This window comes from Cajanus cajan, chromosome 9 (assembly GCF_000230855.2).
Source record: "Cajanus cajan strain Asha chromosome 9, NIPB_CcT2T_4, whole genome shotgun sequence".
NCBI lineage: Eukaryota > Viridiplantae > Streptophyta > Magnoliopsida > Fabales > Fabaceae > Cajanus > Cajanus cajan.
The window spans coordinates 49,720,530-49,743,647 of NC_138525.1; the positions used below are offsets into that span (position 1 = coordinate 49,720,530).

The window sequence follows — 23,118 nt, forward strand, 5'->3', positions numbered from 1 at the left end:
AATTATGACAACCACAAGGAGTATAATATGCTTTAGGGTTTATGTCTAGCAATCTTTTTTGTACTCCTTGGTTTTTATAGAGTAGGAATCAACCAAGAAAAAAGGTAGAGTAGGACCGTATTACTCCCAATCAAGCTCTCAAATTAGACGCGAAGAAGGAATTGAGAATGAGATTTGAGAGAGAATGAGAAAGAGATAGACTAGAGAGGAAACAAAGAGGTTGAAAATCTGTCATCTGTAAAAGACAAGTAAGTAGTAGGGACTGTTGAATGTTGAGTGACTTTTCATTTACAAAAACTAATAAATGGGGTTGTGGTCTTTTAAGTAATTTTAATAATAAGAAAATAAGAGATATAAAAAATATAAGATATGTATCTTATAAAATATTGGGTCTTCTCTCAAATATTTTTAATTTTTTTAAAATTAATTTATATCAACAATACTATTATTAAAAAAATTTGGAGGCCTTATAAGTTTGGAGGCTCTAGACATTGACCTTAATTGTTTTATTGAATGTCCGGCCCTATCATTATTCAATTATAATATAAAGAGGAGGTTATAATTACATCCGTGTAACTTTTACTAAATATTACACCACTCAATATCTTTATATTAAATGTGAATTTTGTAAATCCAACCGTTAGATTGAAAGTTTATATCACTTTATATGTGTATATCAAATTTTGTTAAAATTGAACAACAACTTGAAGGTAATCAAAGTGTTCATATTTTAGTATATTTTGAAATGAATATATTACGTCAATTTTGTTTTATAAAAATGAAGTATTAAATGATCTTGGATTAATATAAAGTTTTGTATATATGATCTAAGAGTAAAGAACTTTAAATCTAACAGCTGGATTTACAAAATTCATATTTAATATAAAGTTATTGAGTGTTCTAATACTTAGTAAAAGTTACATCGGTGTAATTATACCTCCTCTCTAATATAAATAAGATTAGCTTTAAATTTAGTGAATGAAAAATGTATGTCATTATCCAAATATTCCATCTATTATTAATTACTCTATCTAATCAATCAAATACATATGATTATTTGAGATTGTTGACCATCATCGAAATACTCCATCTAATCAAATATGTATGTCATAAACAATTCAAACAGTTAATAATATACATGCATACAATATCTGTGAGACCCGTGGCTTGTCTCTCATTTCTCCCTCTCAACTCTCTATTCTCACTCACTCTCATTTCTCTTCTTCACTCTCTTTACCTTTGGTCTCTTTTCTTTGGAACCTTAGGTGGTGGTGCTGAGTAGGTTTTGTGTAGTGGTGTTTGGAAGCTAGCTGAAGTCTCCTTCTCCGTTTTGTTTCTCCGCTCGTTCTTCTTCTTCATTTCTTCTCTCTGTCCCGGAGCTCGGAATTCTTTACCGAGGTAAGGAAAGCTAGGTTTTTGGCTGGATTTGTGTGGAAATGAGTTTAGAAACTCATTGTTGGTTTGATGTTGGTTGATTGCTGGCTGAGATGGAAGAAAATGGGTTTTTCGGGATTTTGGGGTTTTGATGAAATTTGGGGATTTTTCCTTGTTAATGGTTGCATGCTGAAAATGAGGTGTTTTTCTTGATGTTTGATGAAAATGTGGCATTTTGGCTGGTTTGCATGTGCTGGATATGTTGATTTTTGCAGTTTTTGGGCAAGATTTTCGAACTTGGTGAGTTGCTGCTAAGTATCACGCCGGGCGCAGTTCTTGGTGTCGGGCGCGTGACCACCAGAAGGCTCCATTTGGGCAAGCCCACCTGGCGCAAGGGTGTGTGCGCCGGGCGAGCTTGAGAATGTGAGCCTCTGGATGGCCCACACTGGGCGTGGTTGGACCGCGCTGGGCGCGATATCAGTATGTAACATGTTTTTGGGATTTCTGGTGCTGCGCCGGGCGTGACTACGTCTCGCCAGGCGTGGAGACTCCTTGGGAGTCTCTGCTAGAGGTGGCGTCGGGTGCAATTAGTTTTGCACCGGGCGTGAGACCTTGGGGAGGTCTCTGTCTACCCTGCACCGAGCGCGGGTTTGGCACGCCGGGCGTGTGAGGATCTTTGGAGTCTCTGCCTCCTAACACGCGAGGCACAATTGGTATTGCGCCGGGCGCATTTTAGCCCTAGTACTCTCTGGTTGGGCCACGCCGGGCACAACCATGAGTGTGCCGGGCGCGGATGTGTATTTGTTGTTATATGCTGAGGTTAGCTGATATATGTTGTTATAAGCTAAACTGAGCTGAAATTGATGAATATTGTTGTGCTGTTAATGCTGAATTATAATATTACTGTGCTGTAAGTTGTTTAAGCTGTGCTGTGAATCATTAAGCTATGTTGTATATTATTAAGCTGTGTCGTATGCTGTTATTGATGTTATTGTTGTGTTGTGCTGCATGCTGATATGAGCTGTTGTAGGTCGTAAGGCTGAGCTGTTGATCACTAAGACTAGAGGAGATATTTTCGAAATTTCTCATCCCATTGTGTGGATTGAGGTAGCTGTGGTGCTCTTAGAACCCAATTTATTGAAAACCCTCCCTGGGAAGCTGTCCCTTGGAGTGGTCAGTGTGTTGTTCTCCTCTAAGTACTTAGTTGGTCCCGTGTGTAGGCAAGGTCGAGGCACACGTGTACAAAGCGACCACGGTATAGGGACAAGGTCGAGCTATACCGCTTACAAGCAACTAAATCTAGCTGATATGCGTGACGACGCATTGTGTGTTTACTGCTATTTATGCTGTATATGTGATGAGTTGTATGCTAATGATGTGCTGATAGTTGTAGCTGTTTACCACCATTCATGTATTTATATATATGTATGTTGACCCTTTTCACTAGCTTACCCTTTGTTGTTTCCATGTGGTTTGGATTGCGATTATACGTTGTATGGGAGCAGAGCAAGGATAGGTTGGTGTCTAGAGGCAGGTCTGCAGCTGACAGATGGAGCTATTCTTTTGTTGTTTTGTTATTTTTGGCCACTAGTTTGGCTATTTTGGATGTATTTTGTACATTGAGCCCCAGACTAGACGTATTGTATATATTTTATTTTATATATATATGCTCTTGTCCGTGTGGTGCTGTGTGTTGAGTTGGGTGTGATGGCCATACGGGTCGTTATAATATCAACAGTGTTTTGGTAGAATAAACCACAATTTATCATTAAATAATTTAATTATTCTTTTAATTTTTATAATTTTATAAAATTTAATCAGTATTTTATTCTAGTCCTTACATATATTATTTTTTGTTTTCTGGTCCTTATTATCTATCTATTATTAAAGACTAAAAGTAAAGTTCATTAATTTATAGAGAAAAATATTCTAAACAATATGTATAATGAGTAAAATGAAATATTTTTAATTATATAACCTTAAAAAACAATGAATAGGCAAAGAGATGATTAAACCTTGTTAAATTCAATTATTTGTAAAAAAAAAACATGTCATGCTGCTGTTCATTTCTTTTTTGTCAACAATATCAATTAAATTAAATTTATTTTCTTAATAAAAAAAATTAAACTTATTGTTAAATTCAACAATACTTGAAAACTATTTTTCGGAAAGGTTTACTTTGGCGGGGGGTGTATTTGGCAAAAAGCCCAATTATTATCAACACCCGTATTTAACTTTTTCCGCAAAACCCAAACCCTGAAAAATAAAACCCTTTTGACTAAAACCACCGTCTCTCTCAGACGATGTGGTTCCGCCGCGTCGGCCACCGCTCCGCGACGCAACGCAACGTGTACTCTCAGCAATAACCGCGTTGTCCTGAACCCTAATTCGTGATATAACGCTGAAACTCGTCATCATACTCCCAGACTTACTAGCATGATCTAATAGAATAGTGAAAGATTCGTTGAATTTGGTTTGGAATCTGAAATTTCAATCGAATGCCATTGATATAGCCGCGGTATGTTGTTATAATATTCCGAGTTATGTCTTTATTTTCTGGCCATTGGAGCGTGCCTCGTAAATGGATGATTTATCTTTAGGTTTCAGTGGCGATGTTGGCTCTGATGTTTACAAGTGCTTTCCTGTTCTCCGTTTCAAGCTTCGTTCTACTTTGATTTGTTGTTGTTTTAAACTAAATTAAAGTTTGTTTGGAAAAGTTTTCTATAAGAACATTTAGGAGAGAATGAAATATGAAATAAGTTTCTTAAGAGGTTAAAATTAGGTTCTCCATAATTAAAAATCAGCTTTTAGAGAAGTTAATACAAGAAAGCTTATATAATTTGGCTTATGCACTAGTCTCTCTTTCTTTATCACGAGGAATTACAATGATAGAGCAGAGCTCGAATTTAGGACGCTGTGCATACTATCTCAACTTCCACCATTAGGCCTACCTTAATGGATTAACTTATGTATTAGCTAATTTTAATTTAGAGGAAATTGCACTCACCTCCTGTGAACTCTCATTAAATGACACAGATGTCCCCTCTAGTTTTTTAAAACCCACTGACTTCCCCTAGGTTAACTCTGTTAGCTAACATGAGAGAAGGGAAAAATAGAAGTATATGCACACATCTTTAGACTATATATAATCCTTTACCTCTTTTTTTTTTTTTTTTTTTTTTTTTTTTTTTTTTTTTTGTGAAAACGCTCATTTTTATTCAGTTTTGATAAAAATAAAATTCTCAGCCTGTTCTCTCGAATGGTTTCCTGAAGTTGGTATGTTTCTAAAATCCTTTTTGAAAAAAATATCTCGCAAAAGAAAGCAAACCCTTTTTGGTTGATATGGGAGAGAAAAGCTAAAATAATAAAATGGTTTTCATCAAACAGTCAACTATGTAAATGAAAAGGAAAAAATAGGAAGAACACAGGATTAGGGACCTCATTTTGCTGTGCAATTTTGCTTTTGAATGATTAAAATGAGGGTGTTGTGGTGTAGATAGAGCAAGAGAAGAATACAATTACAATGTGTTGTGTGATGTAAAATAGAAAGCATAGCAAGCAAGGTATACTTTTAGAGTTAGAATTGCACAAACTGTGTTATTTTATATGCAGTTGTGTGTATCACTTAGATAAATAAATAAGGGAGGTTAATATTCACTTAAAAAATAGAGGGGAGGTAGGTGTCATTTAAAGAGACTTCGAGGGAGGAGGTTAGTGTAATTTTCCTTTTAGTTTATGGAGAAACTTATTTTATTTTATTTTCCTAGTAGTGCCTATAGAGAAGCTTTCATTATTTTGTGCCATAATATAGAATTTGTGTTGACAACATATAAGTTACTTTTTAGTTAAGTAGTGCTGTTGATGTGTAACAATTTTCTGAAACTGATTTGAAGACAGTTAGCTGTTAGGTGGGTGTTTACTGTGTGGATAGGTTGCTTCAACTTTTCCATTATTGTCTTGACTTTTTATAGATACTACTTTATATGTCTTGAGATTGAAACTGATATTGTAAACTATCACATCATGGATCTTAACTACTTCTGTTGTTGCTTTCTGTACCATAATGATTATGAGACTCAATGAAGTCCTAAAAATTGAGTTATCTGAACTTAAAACATTAAAATGGATGCTAAGGATGATTGATATGCATAAAGATGTGAGGTTTGAATAATCAATTCAAGCAAGGATATTGTGTAATTTGCACACACATCAATCATGGAATGTGCTAGAGCTAGTCCGTTTAAAAGTCAGCTAGTTTTTTAGCAAGCAGACCCATGGACTGGCAATAATGCATAAGTTCATGTAGGCTTCTGTCTTTGTGGGTCCTTTTCCCCCATAGGCTTTTGGCTGGCCCTCATGGGCTATGGGGTTTAGAGTGGGTGGGTTGGTCCATTTGACAGCTCTAGCAATGAAATCCTTGGTGTTTTTCTCAATTTTTCCTGGTTCAACTGTGTTAGAATAGTGAATTAAGCCTAACTCAACCCTACAAAACCAGCTTGTAAGGTGAGGGTTGCTTTCCACTTATATACTATTCAATTGCCTAATCTCTAGTCGACGTGGGACTTGGGTTTTTCCCAATACACCCCCTCACGTCCAGCACTATTGGGCTTGGTACGTGGATAAATGGTGGGTGACCCTTTTTTTAATGATCTAGGATAGGCGAGACTTGGGTTTTTCCCAATGCACCCCCTCATACCTATGAGGCATGCATCAATGGTGGGTGGCCCATTTTTAAAGTGGATCTAAATGGCTCTGATACCATATTAGAATAGTGGATTAAGCCTAACTCAACCCTACAAAACCGGCTTGTAAGGTGAGGGTTGCTTTCCACTTATATACTATTCAATTGCCTAATCTCTAGTCGATGTGGGACTTGAGTTTTTCCCAATAAACTGTTCAAGAACTTTTGTACTTTTTCTGATTGTAGCTGTGAATGTGATTATTGTTGAAACATTTTCCATCTTGATTTTTTAATGAAAAAAATTTGTTTCTGCTAATGAACTAGTGTTTTTCTTTGTTGGCCACAGATGTTGAATCATGTGAGCAATAATAATATCTGCTCATGGCTGTTGTTTGTAGTGAGGCACTACTCTAGAATTCGGCCTCCAAGGCCTGTTTCTGCTGAACCAGTAATCAGAGTTTCAAACAATATTGCTCGCTTGGATGCTCCCAAAGAAGGTCCAAAACCCAGACAGCTACTATCATTGCCACCTTTTCCTGGTCATCCCTTGCCTGCCAAGAGCTCAATTAGTGGTCCTCGACTGCGTGATCATGTTACTGCTGTCAATTGGATTAAGTATTACTTCAAGGGCGCATGGGGTTCTGTCATTGAATCCCATTTCAGGGGGGGTCTTGTAAGTATCTACTATTTTATTGTATTTACAGTGACACTTTTTTCCCCTGCTGCCTAATCTATTGACATTGCCTTAAATTGTTTACACAGTTTTTGTAATGACTTTTTCTAGTAGAATTAATAGGAGGTTGAATCTCCTTGCCCTTGAGGAACATAGATTAAGAGTCAAGACTTTCAGGATTAGCAAGTGATTATAAATTTATAATATTGTAGGTGCAATTCTTTACAAGGCCATCTACTTACCCCTCATCCCCATCACCTACCTTGGTGCTTACACCTCCAATAAAAGCAGAAAAAAGGATGAATGAATGGTAGAAATAAATTTCGTTTTCTACAAAATATTGTGCTTGAAGTTGGCCTTGGTTTCTAAGTAACTAAATTTGCTCCAACCTTTCGTGGTTCAGAAATTACTTTTCATATTCAGTCAGGTTGTACTTTAATTTAACCTTAAACTTAAGGGCTTGGTTTGTTTCCAAATTCCAATTGTTGTAATTCCTTTACATCATATGCAAGATGGTCATAAAGTTAAATTGGGTGGTCCTGGAGGCACCTTGAAGAACTGATTTAGCAAGAAAGTGCATGCGTATATATGATGCTTTTGAATATTCTGTTGGTGTACTACACTCCAAGGGAGATTCTCATAAAATTCTATTTACTATGCAAATTGGAACAGCTAACAAGATAGCAAGATTTACGTTTTGTATCAAATAATATTTATTTCATGTATGATGGTTAGATATAGATATGATAATTGAGAAGTGTATTTACAGGCTATATTGATAATTTCCTATTCTAGGTGCAAATGGAGGACTTTGTTGCTGATGACTCTTCCACTCAGAAAGAAGAGCTGAGGAAACCCATGCGAAAGGTATTCATGTCATGTATCCTATTAATTCACCGTTTTCTAGAAAGAAAAAAAAACCTCATTTTGGGTAATTCCCTCTTTGTCTGTCTCTTTTATTCTCACACTGTTTTTCAACAATAAATTTTAGTCAATTGCTTATGATTTGTTTTAGGTTTAATAATACTACAACTATACAGCTTAACTGCAGATTAGACCTAATGAAGTGATGAAACGTGGTGTCAGAGTTCATGTTCCTGTATCTATTGCTGAGACTAGGATTTCCAAAAGATATGATGCTATTCCAAGTGGAACATTATATCCAAATGCTGATGAAATTAAGTATCTGCAAAGGCTTCTGATTTACAAGGCATGGCTTTCATTGAATATCATCTCTATTTTATATTACAGTTTTCTGTTACTATTCTTATTGTTAAATTGCATGGAAATATATTTTGTTCACTACATATTGTGCTCAAATGTATTATTAATTTCAGGACTCGGCTATTATTGTGCTAAATAAACCTCCAAAATTGCCGGTTAAGGTTTGAATGTCTATTCTCTTACATTTACAGGAATTAACTTTGACTTTATTGTGAGATTTTAATTTCTTGCTGATGACCTTGTTAGGGGAATTTGCCAGTTCATAATAGCATGGATGCATTGGCAGCTGCAGCATTGTCCTATGATTATGATGAGGGTCCTAAACTGGTAAACTAATCTTCTTTTTACATCCTTACAATGGAACAATTTGGTCTATACTTGACTGTAAATGAAAAATCATGTAACAAAAGGATATATATATATATATATATATATATATATATATATATATATATATATATATTCAGACAGATATGGTAACACCTGCATTTTTAAAGATTAAAACATGTGGTCACTTGGAAAGGTTTTGATAATTTCATGGCTCTTTGTCCTGGTTTCTCATCAGAGAAAAGACCTTCAAGCCAAATATTAACTGGAACAGATTCGTTTGAGGCATAGTCCAATCACTGAAACCAAGACAATGAGATACACTACACTTCCAAAAAAGAGATACGAAACAATGTAGTTCATATTGTTCGAACCAACATTATAGCTCCTGATTAGATATGAAATGGCACATATGTGATACATATTGTTCTTCAAATTGTTTTTTAGCTTTAATTGAAGGGAATTTGCTATGGGTCCTGTTTGGGGTCATTTTTGTGTGCATGCATGGTGCTTAAGTTTGGGGTTCTGAGTAGTTAATTCTTCAGTTGTTCTACTCTATATTAATCTGATTTGGACTCTGAAGCTGTTTTCTTAGGAGTGGTTGATGCATATTTGAAAGTACAAGAGAACTTAATTATTTTTGGCATTTTCAGGTTCACCGTCTTGACAGAGAGAGCAGTGGCATCCTTTTACTGGGGAGAACTAAAGATAGTGTTTCTCACCTACAATGGTTGTTCAGTAACATTAACAATGCAAAATCTTCTTGTAAGGTGCCTTATGTACATGATATAATGAACTACTATTTTCTGAAGTGTTTAGGTACTAGTTAGTGAATATTTGAGAACACTATCAACATCAGCTTAATATTTTCTTTTGAGTTTTAACATTAATTGGCTATTTTAGGCTTGGAATGATGCATGTGAAGCTACGTATCAGAGGTATTGGGCATTAGTCATAGGAACTCCCAAGCAGAAGGAAGGCATAATTCATGCTCCTCTTTCTAAGGTTTACGAACTCCCTCATTTTTAGTTTCTTCTCTATTTGTATACATTCAGTGATAACATGTTAAATGTGGTTGCTATCTTCTAGTGTGTTGATAGTGTGCCTTCTCATTTCAGGTACTTCTAAATGATGGGAAGACTGAGAGGGTAATACTAGCTCACCATTCAAGTGTAGAACCTCGCCAAGAGGCTGTAACTGAGTATCGGGTGCTTGGTCCAAAAATAAATGGATGCTCATGGGTTGAGCTGCGTCCACTTACTTACCGAAAGCATCAGGTATCTTTGAAGCAGTTGTTTTTTCTCTATTCAACAGAATTTTGCATGTTAAGAGAGGGAGTAAACACAATTTCCATCTGTTGGAATATATTTGGGATATTTTTAACTCAGATTATCTCTAGACTATGTTGTGGAATCACCAAGAGGGGGTGGTTCATTGGGTTGACTTTCCGCTCCTGCAATGCCAGGACTTTGGTTTGATTCCAAGGCAACCCACTAGTGGTTGATATGTAATCCCACTATAAATTCTTGTTGAGGTTGGTGGTTTTCCTTGGCCTTTTCATAGATGCAAGGCTTCTAATCTAAACATCCATCCAACTTAAAAGAAAATAAGAGCATGAGTAATCTATTTGAGGAAGCAATTTAGTTGTTTCTCGGTGCTGATATATTTCCTGATTTGTTTCTGTATTTAATTAGAGTCAGGGTCACTACTCGGTAGATTATTAGACTTATTGGTAGTGGGCTTGGTCGCCCCTAATTATTAGTATAAATAAGAGTGTTAGGTTATGATATTGTAATGTATTGCACCTTATAAATTACATTTTAAGTTTATTAACTGTCATAAATATCAAAGATAAGGTAAAAAATATCTGTAAATACTAAATATTTGTTTCCCTATTCATTATTATTATTATTATCATTTCCTTTTTTAAACATAGTTATTTATCCTTTTTCAAATACAATTTCCTTTTTTTTCAACTCCATCTTTCTACTTTTTCCTTGTTCACTTTAAATTATAATTTTTTACTAATATCTAAAAGATGCCTCCTTGATTATTTTGTTTACTTTGTCTTTCATCAAAGATGAACTGTTTCCAAATCCTACTTTCTGATAAAAGGATGAAATTTCCACCTTACATCAAATGATTTCTTCAATTTGGTTCTTGATTTCTCGAGGCCATGACTATTATTATGTCTTCTATTTGAAGTTGCATGTAAAATGAGTATATATATCATCATTGTTATAAATTCATATCTAGTAGCATATGGCATTTTAGTTATTGTGAATCTGTGATACCGAGATAATTGTATGTTCCTCATTACTTCTAGAAAGAAATCCAAGGAAGTTTATAATTCTCAAGTTCTGTATAATTCACATGGCACGGGATAATTAGGATTGGATATATTTGGCATGATTCAGATCTTTTGTATTACTCGTATTATTCTCAGTTATCTGTTAACTGCATGATGAATCTTTTACTTGGTCAAAAATAATCCCAACTCATGTGGTAACTTTAAATAAACTTTAAATTTATTTATTTAAATAATTCCTGCTTTAATATATTGCGACTTTGTTCATGTGATTTCTGCTCCTCATTTCCAGTTGCGTGTCCATTGTGCTGAAGCACTTGGCACACCAATAGTGGGTGACTATAAGTATGGTTGGTTTGTGCACAGCCGATGGAAACAAATGCCGCGAGTTGATATTGAGCCAACAACTGGAAAACCATACAAGTTGCGGAGGCCAGAAGGCCTAGATGTTCAGAAGGGAAGTGTTTTATCGAAGGTTCCTCTGTTGCATCTTCACTGCAGAGAACTTGTACTCCCCAACATTGCTAAGTTTCTACATGTTTTGAAAAATAGTTCAGAAGAACTACACACTTCACTCCGTGAGCAGCCTGATGTTCTTCGCTTTGTGGCAACAATGCCTTCCCATATGAGAATTAGTTGGAATCTTATGTCATCTTATTTGGTCTGAAAGAAGTGCAACATGCAATTGTTAATTAACTAAAGGGAAAAGAATTAGTGTCGAGTAGTATTTAATAGTTTTGCCAAAAGTGTGTTTTGCTGTTCAAAATTTCCAATGTTACTGTATCATAGGTTGATTGAAGTCTAATTACATTGAAGTATTATATAATTGAAACTTTTATGATTTGTCAGAATTCACTTCTTGACATGCATTGGCGATATCTGATTTAGGAATTTCTCGTGTACTCAATGCTGTTTATTTGTTCATATGGTGCAGGCTATAAAATAATCTGAACGTTGTTAGACTCGTCTGGGAGTCTCAATCCCAGTTTTTTCAATAGCAGATCAAATAAAGAACAAGTCCCACAAAAAGTTTTGTTTTTCAAACAAGTTCATGTTTAAAACTAAATTTAATTTCTAAAAATAGTTAAAGGAAAAAACATTAAAGTCTTATAAATTCAAAAAAAAAATGCTACTTTAAACTTTTAGTACTAATATCCTTTATTACTCTAAGTTGGATACACTAGGAAATTTTTTTTCCTACCTAAATAGCTGGCTCAGAAAAGGATAATTTGGTAAATTAACTAAAAAAATTGTTCGGCACGTCATTTGTGTAATGTAGGTTACTAAACATGCAAATACAACAGTGGAAGCGTGAAACCACTTCCTCTACCATCTCTCACATCCTTCTTCTGGCTTTTGTAATTTTAACTTTAATTACATTATAGTTTCACTAGCATGGGAAACTAACACGTTATTACAAGTTTGAAAATGTGCAGATGCAAAGACATTGAAAACATAAATTAACTTAGTTATACTAGTCTCTCTCTTCTCACTTCCATCCTTTCGTTTTTCTTCTGCTGTGGCATTCTTTTTTATTTTGTTGCGACCTTTCATGTACGGAGCCTTTATTGTTGAAAACCGAGGCGGTTAATTATTATCGAAACTTGTTTTGTTCTATAGAGGGGTCGCAGGGTAGGCTTGTCCCGTTAGAAGTTGCTAGGCCTGATGGTTTTCAAGCGATATTTTATAAAATGTACTGGAATGTGGTTAGAGAGGATGTGTGGAGGCTAGTAGAAAATGCCTTTAGAACTAGCCATTTTGATGAGAGGATAGCAGAAACTTTATTAGTTCTTATACCAAAGATTGATCATCCAGTAAGAATTAACGAGTTTCGGCCAATATCTTTATGTAATGTTGTATATAAGCTGATCTCTAAAGTCATAGTTGCTAGATTACAACCTTATATAGCAGATATGGTGAGCCCTCTTCAAAGCAGTTTTGTTCTTGGGCGAGGGACAACAGACAATGCTATTATTCTAAAGGAAGTGTTGCATTACATGGCCAAATCAAAGAAAAAGAAAGGGTCTATGGTACTTAAATTAGACTTGGAGAAGGCGTATGATTGGGTAAATTGGGACTTTCTAAAGAATACCCTACAACTTTTTGGGTTTCCGAAGGTGATAATTTCTCTTATTATGCATGGGATTTCTTCAACAACCATCTCGGTGCTATGGAATGGGAGCAAGACAGATGCTTTCAATCCTCGATGCGGGCTATGACAGGGAGATCCTCTATCTCCATATTTGTTTGTGTTGTGTATGGAGAGATTAGGGAGCATGATTTCTGAAAAGGTACAACAGGGACACTAAGAGCCTATCTGTATATCCAAGAAGGGCCCTCATATCTCACATTTGTTTTTTGCTGATGATGTGCTTCTTTTTGCCAAGGCAAAGCAATCGCAGGCCCGGGTAATAAAGAAGGTATTGCAAGAGTTCTATAAGTTTTCAGGTTTAAGGGTGAACATTGAGAAATTTAGAGCTTTGGCAGGAAGGGCAGTTCCTAGATCCATGGTGAAGGAGCTATCAAAAAGCTTGAGTATCATCTTCACGCAGAAGTTGGATAAACATTTGGGCTTTAGGTTGTCCAGTGGAAGAGGTTCAAGGGATGACTATGCTGGGATTGTTGACCGTGTGACATCACGACTAGCATCATGGAAAGGAAGATTACTTAATAAACCGAGAAGGGTGACGTTGGTTAATTCTGTTTTGACTTCTCTTCCAACTTATCACATGCAAATTCAGTGGTTATCATCGTATGTGTGTGAGTATTTGGATAAAGTTAGTCAAGGTTTTATTTGGAAGGGAGGGGGTGGTCGAGGTTTGCATATGGTCGGATGGCATCATGTAACCAAGGAAAGAAAGCACGGGGGACTCGGGGTGCGAATAGCTCGCTTTCAAAATATTGCCATGTTAGGCAAGTTAATTTGGGAACTCCTTCAAGGTAGTCAGAAGCTGTGGGTAAAAATGCTTACAAGGAAATATGTTGGCAATACTAATTTGTTTATGGCAAGTATGAAGCCTGGTTCGAATGTGTAGAATGCAATTAGGAAAGCCATGTCTTGGTTGCAAGAGGGATTTAGTTTGAAACTTGGAAATGGTAAATGCAGTTTCTGGTCGGACCTTTGGCTATCAAAGAAGCCCTTGGGGACGCGTGTCCCATGGCTTCACATTAGTGATGCTGAACTCACGGTAGCAGATGTCTATGTTGATGGAGTTTGGCAACTTGGAAGGCTTGCGACCCAAATACCAGATGATATTGGTTTGGAAGTAATGGCGGTGAACTAGATGTCATCTGAGAACGTTAGGGATGTTTGGACTTGGAAGACAGAATTGACAGGATTGTATTCAGTCAAGAGTGCATATACATGACTATTTCGACGACAATCTGATCAGCTTGAGGAAATGGATTGGGTTTGGATTTGGTGAACCTGCTTACCAACTTCAATTCAGTTCTTCTTATGGCAAAGTTGCCATGAAGCGTTGCCAACTAGGGAGGCTCTGGTCCATCGGGGTATCATCGATAATAGTAATTGTCCAGTGTGTAATGCTCAACAGGAAACTCTTCTGCATTATTTGTTGGATTGCCCGCGAACTAGTGCACTTTGGAGTACTCTTGGTTTGTGTAAACCTCACCCACCTGCAGGTTCAGAAAAGATCAAGGAATGGCTGAAGTGTTTGGTAGAGGAACAAGGTAACATCATTCCGGTGTTACTCTGAGTTATCTGGCGATCAAGAAATAATATGGTCTTTAATGGAAAGTTGGATAAGGTGGCTAATTTAAAGGTTTGGGTTAGCACATAGTGCTCAGCTATTAGGAGAGCTTATGGAGGTGAACTTGTGCAAGGGATTATATGGCAGCAGAGGAGTACTCATCTGATGAGGTGGACAACAAAGGAAGGAGATTGGGTTGCAATAAATGTTGATGGGAGTGTGTTAACAAACCCAGGGGTAACAGGTGTGGGAGGCCTAGCTCGTGATAATACGGGTATGTTCATGGTTGGATTCTTTGGTAGTATTGGAATTAGTAATAACCTCCATGCAGAACTTGTGGCCATGTGGAGAGGTCTCGCACTATGTTGGGAACGCAGATATTCCCATGTGTGTTTCAGTCTGATTGTTTATATGTGGTTCAATTGCTTCAACGAGATAGTTCACATTACCATAGGTATGTTGTACTGCTGGATAAGATTAAAGAGCTAATATCAAGACATTGGAACTGTCAAGTTATATATATCCTACGAGAGGGAGACTTTTGTGCAGATTTTTTGGCTAAAAAAGGTGTGGTATCATCTAAAGGTATTGTGATCTTGGAAGAAACCCCTGTGAACATGAAGGAATTACTCATGAAGGATACTGCAGGGACATGTGTGCTTCGTAGATAGTTTGGCTAGAAATAGCTAGCCATGATGATTATATTTTTTGTTCTTTAGTTTTTCGGGTTTTGGTTTCTTTCTGCTTTAACACTTATGTAATAAAAAATAAAATAAAAAATTCTGCTTTGGCATTTTTGGTTCTCTTCAGGGCCATAATAAGTAGAATCCTGACGAGAATCTACTTTATGAGAGGAAGAAGCTGAGACGAAGAATTAAGGACAAGGTGTGTAGGTTGTTTTCATTGATCCATGTTTCCTTTCATTTCATACGATTGACAGTGGCTAAGTCTCAAAATCATGGCTATGTATGAGAAAATCATGAATGAAATTTTGGTTTTGATGGTTTTTTATTTTTATGGTATTTATATGAGAATATTTTATAAAAGTTATTATGATGAGATATTGTCCGCTTTAAATCTAAACTTTTATAATTTTACTTTTAATTATCACTTAAAAAACTTCTTAATAAAAAAAAAACTCTCAATTATTAAAGTTCATTAAAATATGTATGTGTTTTATAAATTATTATTTCTTCTCTTATTTTATGGATATAAGATTTATTTGTATCTAAACCGTTTTAACTATATTCATAGTTTTTTACTTTTGAAGTCCTCTCTTTCGTTTCTGGTATGAAGAAAAGGAATGGCTCATCTACTAGCATTAAATATTTCAATTACTTTTGACTAATTTTGATATAAGAAACTTTAGTCATATTTTGTGAAATAACAGTTTAAAATTTTTTATCCTTTGAAGAAAAAGGTATGGCTGCCCGCTATTTTGTTTGTGAATTACTTTATTTTAACCACTATCCAATAAACTTTAATATCATAGGATAATTTTTTAGGAGTGAGGAATTTAAGAGTGTCAACTAAGGGGAAAGAAAAAGAAGCTAAAGAGTCATAAATTTTAAATTCCTTTTCTGATTAAAATGAAATTTATTTAATGCAATCATATAAAATTATCGGTTATTTAAAAAAAAAAGTGATAATATTTGTCTATATTTTTCATTGATGTAATAATGTAAATTTAAAGAAATGAAAAAACATTAATTTAATTAATGATAATAAACTTATTTTATTTTTATATTTTTCTAAAACTACTTTTTTAATTAATATTATTTATTTTCTGAATTAATTAAAACCATATCTTTTAAAGAATCTATAATTAATATATTTTATCAAGTCAAAACAACATGTTTTAATCATGAATATTTTAATAAAAAATAATTAATATATGTGTACTTACCAGCGAATAGTATGAGTCAATAACATACACATACACTCTGTTTAGCATCTTGGATCTAATTCTGACAGGAGATTCTTATGTTATGGTTTGGCCCATTAGATCCCTTATACTTCTCACGTACAGTGTCGTTAAGTTCTCTTGTCTACCACTCTACGACTCCTCCCAAATCCTCAAACCGTAAAACACTGTTGTTTCTGTTTTCACTAACTACGATGTTGTAATCGCACGAACCGTTGGTTTTTTGTCGGACCGGACTGGACCGGAAACAGACATAAAAGTAGTGATTTTTGATTTAGGTAAGGTATCAGCCACTATGTCTAATAGTTCCACCAATTCTTTTTCATTTATATCTGCATAATTCCAAATATTCACAATGTACCAGCTATTGTAAATTTACTACCCATGTAAACATTTCTTTTAATTTCAATGTTGCAAGGTGCTCTAGAGACAGTGTTTATACTTGTAGTGGCAGTAGTTTTACTCTCTGGTGCTATTCAATTCAAGTTTGTATGTTTATACATATACGTAGGAAATTGGACCAATTATGTGGTACGTATGGAATATGAATGGAAAAGCCATTTCCACCTAACACTGCAAAATCTTGCAATCCAAGTCTCATCCTAGTGGATCTCATATTTTACATTAAATTAAGGAACCAAAGCATCTTTCATTCTTACTTAGGCTTCCATTCCAATTCAAGCATTACTAAACTGCAAGACAAAGCAAAAAGTACAGGGCCAGGAACGGGAAAAATAGAAATTGAAGATTTTTTTTTCTTTTTCCGGGTATTGGGTTTATTTGATTGTTTATGAAATTCATTTGATCCCAAAGTTTGGATAATGATAATAATAATAATAATATATCCAAATGAAGGATCTGTGGGAGGGAAATTTTGTGGTTGGCCCGTGTTATCCGTAGCCTTCACTCACAAATTTGCTGAGCAAGAGGGTATATAATGAAGAGGTTCTCTTGCTGCTGCTTCACAAGAAGAATCTCTAAGTTTAACTCTCACCGGAAGCACAACCAACCTCAGTCTCAGGTACCTTAGCCCTGAGGGTTGTTTCTTTCTTTCTGTGTCAAAAGTCATTCACATTGTGTTTGCTTAGTGATTCATATTTCTTTAGTGATGAATTTCTCGCACCTTTCGAATTTTGCTTTAGCACACCTTGATTAGCTTATTCTCTTTATTACAAAGGTCCTACATTAGCCACATTGTAGAACATGGTAGCCTCACAAATGGATGGAACTGAGATCATGCCTCTCAGATGTCCATTTCTAGCTCCGTTTCTGAACTTAATTTTTGCCTTGTCGAGTTTTCTTGCATTAGATTTAATAATGTATACATTTATGCAAAGTATTATGTGTTAGATGTTTGTGAGTTGCAAACTAACAAGGACTAGTGCTGAAACCAATTAAATGGAACCTTAGTTTAATGAAGTAGAAATAAATGAGACATTCTTGTGTATTCTCAAGGCAAAATAAAATAAATAAAACTAGCCTGCAGAAAAAATCTGATATGAACTAAATAGTGGGACTGATTCAATTCCTTGCCTCCTCTTTCTGCACTATTTATGGAAGGCAACAGATGGGACTTGGGAGAGTTCTTCTCAATATGTTAAGCACATAACAACTGTATCAACCATGCACAGAGTTTCTTCTAGACATTTAGCTCCAATTGTTTTCTTATATTGTTTTCTTTGACAGATCATGGCAGGAAACTCCTCTGATCCAAGTGGCAACAAGACTGCTAATATTTTAATTAATCATGACTTCTGTAGTGGGCTGAACTCATGGCATCTCAATAACTGCAATGGCTATGTAATTTCAGCTGAAACAGGTACTCAAGGAGGAACTTCAATGAAGTCTGATGGCAATTATGCTGTTATTACTGACCGAAAGGAATGCTGGCAAGGCCTTGAGCAAGACATCACAGACAGAATTTCCATTGGTTCCACTTACACAGTTTCGGCTTGTGTGGGTGTATCCGGGCTTTCTCAGGGACACAGTGATGTTCTAGCTACTCTGAAACTAGAATATCACAATTCAGCTACTAGTTACTTGTTCATTGGAAGGTATGAAATATTGTGATTTCATGGTAACTTCTTCCTTGTTTCAAAGAAATTGAGGAAAATGTCCTTACATGCTTGCCATTATTTTCTACAGAACTTCTGTTAATAAAGATAGCTGGGAAAAGTTGGAAGGGACATTCTCATTGTCAACAATGCCTGATCGGGTTATATTTTATTTGGAAGGACCTGCTCCTGGAGTTGACCTGCTTATACGATCAGTAGAGATCAACTGTTCCAGTTCAAACAATAATGTAAATCATGAAATTGATTTTATGTAATGTTGTTTTTTTTATGCAATTGTACATATTGGCAAAGTATTACTGGTAATGCTTGTGCGTTGATTATTACTTCTTCTGTAGTTAGATTGAAATTGCAATAAATTTGTGCTAGTTTAACTGTTTAGTTGTATGTTTTCAACATACTAACTCGTGCCTTTTTTCTCTTATTTTGAAAGGCCACAAGCACAGGATGTGTTTCAGCTGGAGATGACAATATCATCATTAACCCCCAATTTGATGATGGCCTGAATAACTGGTCTGGAAGAGGCTGCAAGATTATGTTGCACGATTCCATGAATGGTGGGAAAATTGTTCCCAAGTCTGGGAAATTCTTTGCATCTGCAACAGAACGCACACAGAACTGGAATGGAATTCAGCAAGAGATCACTGGACGCGTGCAGCGCAAGCTGGCCTATGAGGTCACTGCTTTAGTTAGAATATTTGGAAACAATGTCTCTACTGCTGATGTACGGGCTACTTTGTGGGTCCAAACACCGGATCTTCGAGAGCAATATATAGGCATTGCAAGGTTAGTCTCAGCCTTACTTTCCTATCACTGTATTTCGCATAGACTGAGGCATGTGACTTTCTGTTTATTATTCTTGAATCTTGATAAACAAAAAAAGAATTTTGATGAGTTAGTGATATAATGGTATTAGTATTCTCCTTTAACATTTCTTCCAATTGCTGAACAAAGCTGGTGTGTTCTGAAGTGTGCAGGCAACAGATAAAGATTGGGTTACAATGCAGGGAAAATTCCTTCTAAATGGTTCTCCATCAAAAGTAGTCCTTTATTTGGAAGGGCCCCCTCCAAGCACTGACATTCTTCTGAATAATTTGGTTTTAAAGCATGCAGCTAAAACACCTCCTTCAACCCCACCTGATGTAAAGGTTGGACTTTTGAAGCATTTTTTTAAAATTACTTTAATAAAATTATGGTTAGTGTTTTCTGAAAATTTGATTGAAACAAGCATTAAGTGTTGCCTTAATGTACTTTAGTTGTGCTTCCAATTCTATGTTGCAAGCTCCTAACAGTGATTTTGTTTTGCAGAATGTTGCTTTTGGTGTTAATATAATTGAGAACAGCAGTCTGGCTGATAACACCAATGGTTGGTTTCCCCTTGGCAATTGCACTTTAAGTGTTAAAACTGGCTCTCCACATATAATTCCACCAATGGCAAGAGATTCTCTTGGTCCTCATGAACTCCTAAGTGGGCGCTACATCCTTGTAACTAATCGAACACAGACATGGATGGGTCCTGCTCAGGTAATCACTGATAAAGTGAAACTATTTGTGACTTATCAAGTGTCTGCTTGGGTCCGGATTCGCTCAGGAGCATCAGGGCCACAGAATGTGAATGTTGCCCTTGGTGTGGACAATCAGTGGGTCAATGGAGGACAAACTGAGGTTTATGATGACATGTGGCATGAAATTGGTGGATCTTTTAGAATTGAAAAGCAGCCATCAAAGGTTATGGTTTATGTCCAAGGTCCTGCTTCTGGTGTGGACTTAATGGTAGCTGGACTTCAAATTTTTCCCGTGGATAGACATGCAAGATTTAGATATTTAAAGATCCAAACAGATAAGGTGACATAAAGTTTTCCTCTATATCTCATTATTAGTGTTAGAGAATAGCTTCGGATACTTGTGGAATGTTCCCAACTTGCCTTGCACTTGAAGTAGTTTAAATAAGCAGCATTTGGTTAACACCCTTTGGCCATCCCCCAATATAAAGAGAAAACAAGTGATACGCAGATAATATCCTAGAGTTTGACGCATAGGCATGGTGCCAGTATATAGATTAACTAATTTACCACTCATTAACCAGTGTAAATGTAGATTGATGTGTGATACTTCATTGTTTTACCTCCTTCCTGTTTTATGTCCTGTATGACCATCTAACTCACATATTTCATGAATTGCTTTGTCTCTAAAATCTGCCTAAGATTATTAAAAAGCATAATTTTTCTCGTGAACAAATCAAAATTTTCCATGGCAGTAAATAAATGTTAGATGATGCCGAGTATATTTCAGACTGTATCGCCTTCTCTTTATATTACATGATCCATTCTTCATTGATAGGATACGTGATGCTTTGCATTATTTTTATATAATATTGTTGATATTGACTTTCTGCACTGCAGATCCGTAAACGTGATGTTATCCTGAAATTCTCTGGGCTGGACTCTGGCAGCTATGCTAACACCTCAGTTCAAGTTAGACAAACACAGAATGATTTCCCAATTGGATCATGCATCAGTAGAACAAACATTGACAATGAAGACTTTGTTGACTTCATGGCGAAGCATTTTAACTGGGCTGTGTTTGGAAACGAGTTGAAGTGGTATTGGACTGAGCCACAACAAGGGAATTTGAATTACAAGGATGCTGATGATCTGTTAACCTTGTGTCAGAAGCACAAGATACAAACTAGAGGTCATTGTATCTTCTGGGAAGTGGATGGAACCGTTCAGCAGTGGGTCAAATCACTGAACAACAATGACTTGATGACGGCAGTCCAAAACCGCTTAAACGGCCTGCTGACTCGCTACAAGGGCAAGTTCAGTCACTATGATGTTAACAACGAAATGCTGCATGGTTCATTCTACCAAGACAGGCTAGGAAAGGATATAAGGGCAAACATGTTCAAGACTGCAAACCAACTAGACCCTTCTGCTACATTGTTTGTGAATGATTACCATGTTGAAGACGGATGCGACACCAAATCATGTCCAGATAAGTACATCCATCATATTCTTGATTTGCAAGAGCAAGGTGCCCCAGTTGGGGGAATTGGAATTCAAGGCCACATAGACAGTCCAATAGGGCCTGTTGTTTCTTCTTCACTTGACAAGTTAGGTGTTCTTGGCCTACCTATATGGTTTACTGAGCTTGATGTGTCTTCCATCAATGAATATGTTAGAGGAGATGATCTCGAAGTTATGCTACGTGAAGCAATGGCTCATCCTGCTGTGGAAGGCATAATGCTGTGGGGATTTTGGGAGTTGTTTATGAGTAGGGACAATGCACACTTGGTGAATGCTGAAGGTGACATCAATGAAGCTGGGAAAAGGTTCTTAGCTCTGAAGCAAGAGTGGCTGTCTCACAGCCGTGGCCATGTTGATGAGCAAGGTCAATACAACTTCAGAGGCTTTCATGGAACATACAATGTGCAAGTTGTGACCCCAACAAAGAAGATTTCCAAGACATTTGTGCTTGACAAAGGTGACTCGCCACTTGTGGTATCCATTGATTTATAAGCATGCTGCTTCATCCCAGAAATAATATCACTACTTTTATATATATCCTCGGGTTGGCTGAAACACTATGTTGGTGGTGTAATGTTATGTAAAACTGTTGGGATTTGAGTTGTCTGAACAACTGCACAAAATCTCAACACTTAAAAATTATCTCACTTTATTATAAATATACTTGTAAGAACTAAATTAATAAATGAAAAGTGATTCGTGATTGAACTTTTTTAGAAAATGAATTGAATCCTAACTTAACTTTATAAAACTAATTTGTAAGATGATAATTATTTTTCACTTATATATTAATTAATGTGAGATCTTCAATATATTCATTTCTCATCAAGAATTGAACATCTCAAGCAATCAATCGTATTCAAAGTGATACGTGTTTGAACTTATAAATTATATGTTATCAATCGTATTTTTATAGGTCATTCTATTACTATATTGGTTGCTTTTAATTTTAGATTTTTTGGATTTAGCATAAGAATAAAAAATATAAAAGGTTGCTTCCACAAAAAGGAAAGTGTTAAAAATGCTCTCTAGATTACATAGATGCACTTAAATAAAACAAATTTTAAATTTTAATATTCTATTTTACCTTTCAAATTTTTGTTCAACTAAGAAGAGAAAAGATTTTAAAATCAATTTATCTTAATTTCCTTATAATTTTGAATTTAAAATCACATGTAAAGAAATTTTAAACATTATATTAAAAAATATTCTAAAATACATTCATTCCCCTACAAATCTCCTTAATATTGAAGGAGAGTAAAATTAGATGAAGAAGGATTTTTCTCTTCTCTAATCTATTTTCTTCTTAAAAATTAAACCAAACAAAAAAATATTGAATAAAAACCTCTCCAACTAAACACTATGTAAGAGGTATAATTTTATTAAGACTTCTAACCTTTTTCTTTTCAACTCACACTTCCAATATATTCCTTTCGAAAAGTTAATCCTAATATCTTAAGGTTGTTGGTTTTGATTACTGTATTTATTTTTGGAAAAATGTACTATTTATCTTTTACTATATGTCAAATGATTTTTTCCTATCTAAATTTCATTTAATTATAAATAAAGAACATACTTGATTAAAAATGTTTTACGTAATTTATCAAATAGTTATGCCCCTTAAATATACTAGGTTTAATATTATCGGTTGATCCATGTTTTGAAAAATTTCAATTAGGTACTTAAATAAAAAAAAAAATTGTAATTACTTTTTTTTTTTTTTAATTTAGTCAATATAGTTATGATTTTATTTACAAACCGTGAAATTTTACAAAATATTTTTAATATTTAAATATCTA

The 23,118-nt window shown here is 35.4% G+C and overlaps 3 protein-coding genes across 5 annotated transcripts; all 3 read left to right on the forward strand.

The window, feature by feature from the left end:
- The first annotated feature begins 3,620 nt into the window (after positions 1-3,620).
- LOC109805208 (Pseudouridine synthase family protein) lies at positions 3,621-11,438 on the forward strand. Of its 2 annotated transcripts, XM_020367220.3 has the most exons (10): positions 3,621-3,892; positions 6,402-6,728; positions 7,524-7,595; positions 7,780-7,938; positions 8,066-8,113; positions 8,199-8,279; positions 8,933-9,049; positions 9,183-9,284; positions 9,398-9,556; positions 10,880-11,438. In XM_020367220.3, the coding sequence occupies exons 2-10, from the start codon at positions 6,402-6,404 to the stop codon at positions 11,252-11,254; spliced, it is 1,440 nt and encodes a 479-aa protein (XP_020222809.2). In that variant the 5' UTR covers positions 3,621-3,892; the 3' UTR covers positions 11,255-11,438. The 2 variants fall into 2 exon arrangements, with proteins under 2 accessions (XP_020222809.2, XP_029128553.2); XM_029272720.2 differs by lacking the exons at positions 3,621-3,892; positions 6,402-6,728 and adding an exon at positions 6,769-7,097.
- Positions 11,439-12,278: 840 nt separating this feature from the next.
- On the forward strand, positions 12,279-14,968 carry LOC145952137 (uncharacterized). Its single transcript, XM_083064368.1, has 6 exons — positions 12,279-12,653; positions 12,975-13,364; positions 13,623-13,853; positions 14,037-14,277; positions 14,395-14,582; positions 14,696-14,968. Exons 1-6 carry the CDS (start codon positions 12,279-12,281, stop codon positions 14,966-14,968), a joined length of 1,698 nt encoding a protein of 565 aa, XP_082920494.1.
- A 1,266-nt stretch (positions 14,969-16,234) lies between these two features.
- LOC109805097 (endo-1,4-beta-xylanase 1) lies at positions 16,235-22,040 on the forward strand. 2 transcript variants are annotated; one of them, XM_020367058.2, is made up of 8 exons: positions 16,235-16,499; positions 17,077-17,242; positions 17,908-18,275; positions 18,367-18,523; positions 18,727-19,079; positions 19,264-19,441; positions 19,602-20,138; positions 20,696-22,040. In XM_020367058.2, exons 2-8 carry the CDS (start codon positions 17,159-17,161, stop codon positions 21,809-21,811), a joined length of 2,793 nt encoding a protein of 930 aa, XP_020222647.1. In that variant the 5' UTR covers positions 16,235-16,499; positions 17,077-17,158; the 3' UTR covers positions 21,812-22,040. The 2 variants fall into 2 exon arrangements, with proteins under 2 accessions (XP_020222647.1, XP_020222650.1); XM_020367061.2 differs by lacking the exon at positions 17,077-17,242 and having other exon boundaries at positions 16,236-16,499.
- Positions 22,041-23,118: the final 1,078 nt, after the last annotated feature.

Bases quoted from the DNA above. Each gene is read 5' to 3' on its own strand.
- LOC109805208 (XM_020367220.3), top strand. From the start codon at position 6,402: ATGTTGAATCATGTGAGCAATAATAATATCTGCTCATGGCTGTTGTTT. The intron at 7,596-7,779 runs GTATTCATGTCA...GCTTAACTGCAG, and splicing joins TGAGGAAACCCATGCGAAAG to ATTAGACCTAATGAAGTGAT. The intron at 9,285-9,397 runs GTTTACGAACTC...TTCTCATTTCAG, and splicing joins TTCATGCTCCTCTTTCTAAG to GTACTTCTAAATGATGGGAA.
- LOC145952137 (XM_083064368.1), top strand. From the start codon at position 12,279: ATGTACTGGAATGTGGTTAGAGAGGATGTGTGGAGGCTAGTAGAAAAT. The intron at 12,654-12,974 runs GTAAATTGGGAC...CTTTTTGCCAAG, and splicing joins TGGAGAAGGCGTATGATTGG to GCAAAGCAATCGCAGGCCCG. The intron at 13,854-14,036 runs GTAATGGCGGTG...ACTTCAATTCAG, and splicing joins CAGATGATATTGGTTTGGAA to TTCTTCTTATGGCAAAGTTG.
- LOC109805097 (XM_020367058.2), top strand. From the start codon at position 17,159: ATGAAGAGGTTCTCTTGCTGCTGCTTCACAAGAAGAATCTCTAAGTTT. The intron at 17,243-17,907 runs GTACCTTAGCCC...TTTCTTTGACAG, and splicing joins ACAACCAACCTCAGTCTCAG to ATCATGGCAGGAAACTCCTC. The intron at 20,139-20,695 runs GTGACATAAAGT...TCTGCACTGCAG, and splicing joins TAAAGATCCAAACAGATAAG to ATCCGTAAACGTGATGTTAT.